Here is a 9346-nt window from a genome sequence, read left to right on the forward strand (position 1 = left end):
TCCAGCATATCCAGTTAGATGACCAGTTTTTCCTAAATAACATTAAAATACTACAAAATATCTATTTATCTATCAGCCAATGATTCCAAATGAAGTAATATAAACTAAATAAAAATGTTATTTAGGTTATTCATCAATATGAAAGGAATTGATATGAAATAAGAGAAGCAAATATGATGTAAGAGAAGCAAATAAGTACAGTATGTTACCAGGTGTTTCTTTACTTAATAATAAAAAATGGTTAGTTAAGACAATAAGTAAACAGAAAATAAAGTAAAAAAAAGTTTTTAATTAATCATGTAATCATCAACAGAAGAGTTTGTAACATAATGTTTACTAAATTGCCTGACAGCATTAGATCAAATGTGATGAACAAACACAGTGTGAATGAAACAAAAATCATGGGACTAGAATCTAACAGGAATGCACAGGCATAGTTGTATTCACATTTCTCTGAGTTCAATCTCTTGCCAGGTCTCTTTGAATAAACAAGAATCCAAAAAATAATTTGCTTATATAAATATAATCAGGAAAAATCAATTACTTTTACTGATCTGTTTAAATAAGGATTAGACAATGTTTGTTGGGAAAAGCACCAGTCTTTTAAAATTTACATAGAAAAAACTGCAGGAAGTACAGTACATACATAAAAAAAATAATTTTACACTATCACACATTAAAACTTCAGTTAATGAAATCTATTTTTGTAAGGTTCAAACAAAATTGACAATTCTGATAGTTATTTTTAAGAAAAAGAAATTGAAGAAACAAACATATTTTGAATAAAATGCCAATCAGTAAATATATAACAAATTTTTTAAAAGAAATACAATAAAATTTTTCTTAAAATGACAGCTTTCAGCAATCTCCTAGCCAGGAATATATCATTAAGGGCCTAGAGGAGCAAACTGAAAAAACTGTGATGGTATTTTTCTTCTTTCAGCCAGCACCAAGCTTATTAGCAACAATTTAAGTGTAAAAATAATTAACTGTAGCTTGTTTACATGATAAAAGCAAAAGCATATAGCATATATTATATATACTGCATATGGACACTACTGACTAAGCTGTGGGAACTTAGCCACTAGTCTCACTTATAGTACAGTTGACAACCAACTTTCTTTATTAACCGCACTGCTATATCCTAACTTCTTTCATACTACTGCTGTTTTACTTAATATACCTTTTTAAATTTATTTCACTTATTTTTTGTTTATATTTTACATATTTAATCATTACAGTTCAAAATTCTTTTATCACCATCTCATCTAAAAGTTAAGACTTATACTGCCAATCTGTGCTCTCATTTCACTCCCTTTGCTTTTCTCCAATTTATAACCATTTTTCTCCCATTAGATCAACTTTCAAACATTTACTAGTCATAAGATTTTAAAACAGCTTTACAATTTTTACACTTTGTAATGATAATGACTGTATACAAAGAAACAGAGGTTCTCCTTAAATGCAATAATTTTTTAATATAATTTCAGAAAATTAATCCTGTGTGACAAAAAACAGATTGCTGTTTATGAAACAGATTGTATTACATTATTTTTATCTATGAAATGTAGAATATAGACAACTATAATAAACATTATGCAAAAACTTAGTATTAAATTGGCTTCTAGTCTATCTTACCAAACAAGTCCCTCAATATAGTAGGACAGTGGGCATAGGATAATTTTCAAAAAGCCACAAGTAGCTTTAGAGCTGCAGGTTACCATCTTATGATTTAAATACCATATTTACTTGCATATAAGACAATCTCACATATAGGATGAGGTGTGACTTTACAAATCAAAATACAGAAAATTAGATTTATTAATACAATTCTAATTTTATTTTGTTTAATCATAAATAAAATATCATCAAATGCATGTATTAAGGCAAACAACCATGTTTTCTTGATGCTATCACCTTTTGTCCACTCAGACTCGTCCTCTGAAGCTTTGTTACAACTCTCCTCTTTCACAATCTCATTCCACAAAAAAGCATTGTCCTCTGATCCTCGAGTGAATTTGAAATGCAGTATTTCCTGAATGACTTTGCTATCAGCTCTTCAGGAATGCTTTTCCACGCACCTGATACCCACGTAGCAAAACCAAAAGATTATAATGCACGTGACCGGAAAAAAGTTTATTTTTATTGATTCAAAATGTGCAAATATTCATTAAAAATACCAATTTAACAAATATGAAATAACTACATTTATAATCATTGCTAAGTGACCAGCTATTTTCAGACCATCTCTTTGAAAGCAACATTCACCTTGACCTTGATAGCATCCTGCTATAAAGGCGGCATGAACTATACATGGTTAACAAAAATTATTGCAGAAATGCAAAGAATCCTTTGCTCGTGCATATAGGATGACCTAGATTTTTGAAGCAGTGAAAAATGAATAAAAACCTTACCTTATACGTGAGTAAATATGGTAATTAAACACAAATGTAATACTGTAAAATACAAACAATATTACTGAATTAAACACTGTGCTGCCAGTAGCACTTATGATGACCAGTTTTTGTCCTTAATACAGAGGCCTTGATCAATTAAACGCAAAACATGCTAATTCTGAAAGACACACAACTAATTGAGAGAACAGTAAGAAATCAAGTATTACAAAATATTTACTTTGATAAAAAATAAAAACATAATTTTGCCACTAATTGGGATTCTTCTTGCACTAAGATCCCAAGAACTTTTACATAACTAATATTTAAACCACAACAATAAACTGGAATGATATATATAGACGCTCACCTAAACACACAATTTCCAGCAAAACACCCAAATTCAACATTTGAACGTTTTCGGCCATTCGTTAATCAGCCTTCTTCAGGAAAAGTCAAACGATTACTAATATTTATCATTGTAATTTGTAATTATCATTCATATGGTAAAATTTATTATTATTACTATTATTTTTTTTTGAAAGTTAACTTTATTGGAAGCCCTAGGTTCGCAAGGACCAAGCCAGTGCTTTATGAACATTTGCCCAAGTAATTTATACTTTGGTCTTGTATTGGAATGTTCAAGCTCATCACACTCTTGATTAGAATATTTTCTTCTCACATATATTAATTGGCATTCATTGTATCAAATATTTTGTCTAACAAAAGGGAAGAGAAATAAAATAAAAAATCTTATATCAAAAGTATAAAATAAGGTCACACTGTATATCCAACTTTATACTATAAATTTGCAATGATGCTTTAACAATTACATAATTGAGCAAAATAAAAAAAAAACAATCAAAACTTAAATAATTAAGTAAATTTATATTTCTGCTTTTTGATATATCAATAATATGATGACAGAAGCATTCTCATTTAAATACAGTAGAGTCCTGTACAATGTGCAAATAAAGCAAGCAACACCCTCGAATTTTGTCAATAAAGAGAAATGCATTTTTTTTCCCCAAACTTATAGGCCAAGGTCTAAACTTTCATAAATCGTATGACAATGCAGGTTTCGATAACGTGATTTCCTATAATGCGTAATGAATCCCCCGTGTTGTATGGGACTCTACTGTAGTATTATCATCAGTTTATTAAAATTTCAGAGCAAATATATATTTATACATAAGACTGCCTAAGCCTTTAAATACATTTTTAAATTAAATGTAACCTATTATTCAACTGCTGAATAATAAAATAACTTTACTGTTAATCAAATATTTGGAAATTTGCCAAGTCATTACTCATTCCATTTTTAGGAAGAAACTTCTCCTTAAATGTTAGAAATTTAGAAAAAAAATGGTGTTATATTTAATTAATGGAATTATCACGTCAAATAAATATGTTTCTTAAAAAATAATAGTTAGGAATTCAAAGTTTTATCATAAATGAAATCCTTTTTTTCCAGGTTACTTTAATAATTTTAAAACATCAACTAAACAGAAAAATTATTATTATTGTTTTTTAACTTGTATTTTAATTTTTGCTGCATTAATAATTCTTTTATTCCAAATTTTTCAAAACATATAATTTTCTTTTGTTCAAGAATAAATAAAATCAATTTTTATTTAATAACAATAAATTTTCAAAATCTGAATTTTCATAATATAGTCCAACCGAATAATAACAAAAATTCAGTTTTTCTTCTTCTTTGAGCACATTTAAACAAAAAGCAACATTTTGTTGATTATTGTCTTTCTAATAAAAGGAATAAATTTTTTCATTTTTATTAACATATATAATAAATTTAATTTTCAAATATAAAATTTAGAATTATTTCACATTTGATATCAGACAAAATTGTTAAAAATTGTGTAAATGTGTCCAAAATTATCTTCATATATTATAGTATATATGAAGACTTAAAATATATTATTAAAAATAATATTTTAATTATATATAATTTTACATACCTGGAGTTGGCGGCGTGGATCCTCTAGAGTTAGAAGATTTAGAATTAGATAAAACTTCATTTACAAGACCTCCAAGATTAGAAGATGAACTTGTTTTACTAAAATTTAAAATAAGCTTGATGCAAATTGCACTAAAATAATTACTACTCTTTTGCATTTTCTAATATAAATTAATTGGCTATAATATCTTCTGCAAATGTATGATTGCTAAACAATTAATCTTCTCAGACAGATTCTAATTTAAATTTAATTTTTGGATAATAAAAAAAAGTATCTAAAATACTAATGTCTGATAAGATTAATTGTAAATATATAAATACAACATACACTTTTATATGTTAAAGATATTAAAATAAAATTATATATTCTTTTGATTAAACTCAAAACATATTAATGCTTAAAAACTGTATTTTTTTAATATTTCATCATTTTATTGTGCTTTTTATACTATTCTCATAATTCTCATAATTAATTTTGGGAATAAAAATTAAAAATTATATTTAGAATCTAACTAAACTAAGATTTCTTTCGTAATTAAACAATTTTAATCATACATATAGTTTGTATGTTTGTTTCAGTCTTATTAATATTTTCAATATGTGTGGAAATATCCAACTATAGTGTGTAACATTTTATGTTTACATTATTAATATTAAAATGCATATTTTTATGTACTGTATATTATTTATCACATTATTTTATTCATTGATCAGTAGAAGTTTGATTGTAGTGAATATAAATTTCTCCTTAATGCATTACAATTTGTTTTCTAACATTATTTCTAACATTTTTAAGTATTTCAAAAGCAAGAAAAAATATGAAAGATCACTACCACCTATCATAAACAAACTCTAGCTACAGCAATTTAAAGCAAGTTTTCTATGCTTCGTTTATTATATTTGTAAAATCAGTATATTTTCAATTAAAAAAAATAATTATGAATTAAAAATCCAACATTCATGTTACTAATGTAAAATATATTTTAATATATCTATGAATATTGCTTTTATAATCAAATACCAGAAATATTTATTTATAATCAAAACTTATGGTCTTGCAATATCTCTATTTTCTAGTTTTATCATGTCTTCAAAATTCAAGATCAATGATCTTGAATTTTGAAGACATGATAAAACTATATACTACATGATAAATTTGCCATCAAAACATGCAATTTGAGAATATAAATAATGTCAAAATTATTTATAATACCAAGATATATCAATACATAACATTACATTACAATTTCATAGTCTATGGTTCATAGTTATTTGTAAAAATGAATATGAAAATAAATATTTGGAGAAATTTTTAAAATATTGACATTTTTTTCAGTAAATTTCATAACTCCAAAAAATGTATACATGATGTCTTAGCTTTGTCCTAAGAATGGTGACAGCATGGTTTTTTAAAGAATATTATACTTTTAGTTTAATTTTAACTTTTATTTCTAACTACTTACTAAAAATCTAGTAACATATAAATATATCTGAATTTATTGTTTAAACTACTGTAAAATTAAAAATAATTACTGATCAAATATAAAAGTTAATGATTATTATTATGGTTCATTTGATAAATTTAATGTTCATGGCTTTCATTAAACTTAATATTTTAAAAATTATATTAAAGTAAAAAAAAGTATTCTAAATTTATAACTGACTAACACAATTACATTCTATTTATTTTATTAGTTTTTACAATTATAAATTATAAAATTAATTTCTAATAAGTTTATCGCACCATCTTTGCATAAATCATATTTATCATCATCTTATATCTAGTAAATTCAAATTATTTTCAAGTAAAATTAAAAATAAACTAATTTAAAATATAAAAATGAAATAATATTTTAGGTTGGGGAAAAAGAAATCCATTATTTTTACGTTCATTTCAAGTCTTTATTTAACATGGTTTCGGTTGTTCGACTTGGATCAAATATGCACCGTTTTGTTTTATAATTTGTTGCCATTTTAAAGGTAACTTCATAATTCCTCTCTCGTAGAAGCCCTGCTCCCTATTGGCGAAAAACTTGACTAAGTGATTTTCGCAATCCTCTCTTGATGCCAATTTCTTATCACCGAGGAAATTTTGTAATGATAAAAAAAGATGGTAATCGCTTGGTGCCAGGTCTGGACTATAAGGTGGATGCATCAAAACTTCCCAACCAAGCTCCTGGAATTTCTGGCGAGTCACTATAGATGTGTGTGGCCTGGCGTTGTTGTGATGAAGTACAACACCTCTCCTGTTAGCCAATTCTGGCTGCTTCTGATCAATCGCTAGCTTCAAACGGTCCAATTGTTGACAGTAGAGGTCCGAATTTAGTGTTTGGCCATATGGAAGCAGCTCATAGTAGATGATTCCTTTCCAGTCCCGCCAAATGCACAGCAAAACCTTCCTGGCTGTTAGTCCTGGTTTAGCCACCGTTTGAGCCGCTTCACCACACTGACCACGATCGTTATCGCACAATATTGCCATATGTAACCCATTTCTCATCCCCAGTCACCATCCGTTTAAGAAATGGGTCGATTTCGTTCCGTTTGGCCAAGGCTTCGCAGATGGAAATTCGATCCATAATGTTTTCTTCCGTCAATTCATGTGGCACCCAAACATCAAGCTTCTTTTTGAATCCAGCTTTATTCAGATGGTTTAGAACTGTTTTATGGTCAATCTTTAGCTCCTGGGCAATGCTACGAGTGCTAACGTGCCAGTCTACTTCTATCATTTCCATGATTTTATTGACATTTTCGACAACGGGCCTACCTGTGCGAGGTGCATCTTTAACATCGAAATTACCAGAACGGAACTGACGAAACCAAAATTGCACATAATTGGCTGTGACAGTATCAGGACCATAAACACCATTCACAATTTCAGCTGCCTGGCTTGCATTTTCGCCTTTATTGAAGCAAAATTGTAAAACATACCTAATTTTCTCTTTGTTAACTTCCGTCTTTTACACCCTATAACTCACAACTGAATTGACCAATCAAAAAATTGTAAAAGAATTTTTTTTAGTACAGAATGTCACTTTTCCAATAAGCACAAGTCTGAACTTGTGTCATCAATATTTTATGAGATATGTATCACTACAGCCATCTAGTGACAAAATAATGGATTTCTTTTTCCCCAACCTTAATATTTAATCATTGAAATAAGCTTTATGATATTTTTATTATATAGATAATTTATATTTTATGAATATTAATTTCATACAATGTTACATTATTTGTTAAAAATGTGTATAACAAAAAATTAAAAACAATATATAAATACCTAGAATGTATTTTGCTACCCCTTGGTTGAGTCTGCTGTAACCGTAAATTTTCTAGTTTAACAGGACTAGGTATAAAACCAACATCACAGCCTTCTTTCACTAACCTTCCTATCCACCAGTCATTATTATATTTCTTAAAAGAATAGAATTTAAAATCTTTAAATATTTAAAAAAGTAATTTTAAAAATATTTTTAACATTTTATTAAAATTAATGTTAAGCTTTTTAGTATAGCATCATTTTATAAATATTGTACATTCACACTTATGGAAAATACACAAAATTCATTTGTTTATTAATTCAAAACTATAAAAAAAATTAATAAAATCTCATAAATGAAAGGTACATGGCATAACAAACTAACATTTAAATTAAATGCTTTAAATCTAGGTATAATTTAAATTAAATTTTAATAATGGTATGTCTGTAATGGTATGTCTTAAAAATATTAACCTTTCATTTTCATGTATTATTTGCTTACAGGCTTTGATGTTATAAATTAATAATTGTTTATTCTATGTTGTAGAGTTTTTATCATATATTAATTAGTTTCTTTAGAATTTTAGTATTTATTTATTCCAATTAAAAAATTTTTTCTAAGTTTATATTATCTTTGAATATTATATAGATTATATATCATATATCAAACATGCTAATACACAATATGATTTTATACTAAGAAGTCTAATATTAAAGCTAATTTTACAGTTGCTTTAGACAAAAATAAATTAATCTATTATATTTTTTAAGAAACACTTATCTATAATTAATGTTTTAATCCAAACAATAAAATAAAAATAAATAAACTTACACTTCACGCCAACATAGAGTAATATATGATTAACACATCGGTGTTGCGGCATTACAAGCAGTGATTTGTAAAAATTCATATGTACTCACAAGTACTTTCAACAGCTTACAGCTGTCATCCTCAGGTGAAAATCGAATACTATAAATTTCGAACAGTTAGCTTTTTAACAAACTATTTAAATTATGTAAAACACATAGATGGAATTTAGAATACATATTAAAATTGCAATAATTACTATATCTGTAGAAACGTGCTGTGATGACATGATAATACCAAAATACATAAAACGCAAATAATGCTGCTGCATTTGTGTAATTCCATTCTCAATTATACCAGAGCCAAATATGGCAGCATTATTTGCAATTTATGTATTTTGGTGTTATCACGTCATCACAGCACGTTTCTACAGATATAGTAATTATTGCAATTTTAATACATATTCTAAATTCCATCTGTGTGTTTTATGTAATTTAAATAGTCCATTAAAAAGCTAACTGTTTGAAATTTATAGTATTCGATTTTTGCCTGAGGACGACAGCTGTAAGCTGTTGAAAGTACTTGTGAGTACATGTAAATTTTTATAAATCACTGCTTGTAATACTGCAACATCGATGTGTTAATCATATATTACTGTACATTGGCGTGAAATGTAATTTTATTTTTTATTATTATAATGTACAGTAGATCCCCCTATAAGACGGTAGATACGTTCCGTTCTTTATGAATCAATTTTGTAGGAATCATAGTTTACGGACTACGGCTGTTTGAAAGGCTTTCTTTCATAAAATTAATCGATTCTAGACTAATTCGACTCAACATTTCCAAAGTACGTATATTTTTTTGAAAATAATCCGTATAAACTACGTTATAAACAAAAAATTGTAGGA

General features: G+C 27.0%; 1 protein-coding gene across 2 annotated transcripts in view; it reads right to left on the bottom strand.

Moving 5' to 3' along the window:
• Positions 1 to 9346, bottom strand: part of LOC111634038 (voltage-dependent L-type calcium channel subunit beta-2-like) — a 73943-nt gene that overhangs the window by 23147 nt on the left and 41450 nt on the right. Inside the window, exons 4-5 of one of the 2 annotated variants that reach the window (XM_023378716.1) lie at positions 7649 to 7782; positions 4373 to 4470 (exon numbers count right to left, since the gene is read on the bottom strand). In XM_023378716.1, the coding sequence (XP_023234484.1) occupies positions 4373 to 4470; positions 7649 to 7782 (232 nt within the window). The remainder of the gene's footprint in view (positions 1 to 4372; positions 4471 to 7648; positions 7783 to 9346) is intronic. The other variant, XM_023378715.1, reaches the window with a different exon arrangement.

The sequence above is a fragment of the Centruroides sculpturatus genome, unplaced genomic scaffold (assembly GCF_000671375.1).
Source record: "Centruroides sculpturatus isolate CEXI.00-Female unplaced genomic scaffold, Cexi_2.0 scaffold887, whole genome shotgun sequence".
Classification (NCBI taxonomy): domain Eukaryota; kingdom Metazoa; phylum Arthropoda; class Arachnida; order Scorpiones; family Buthidae; genus Centruroides; species Centruroides sculpturatus.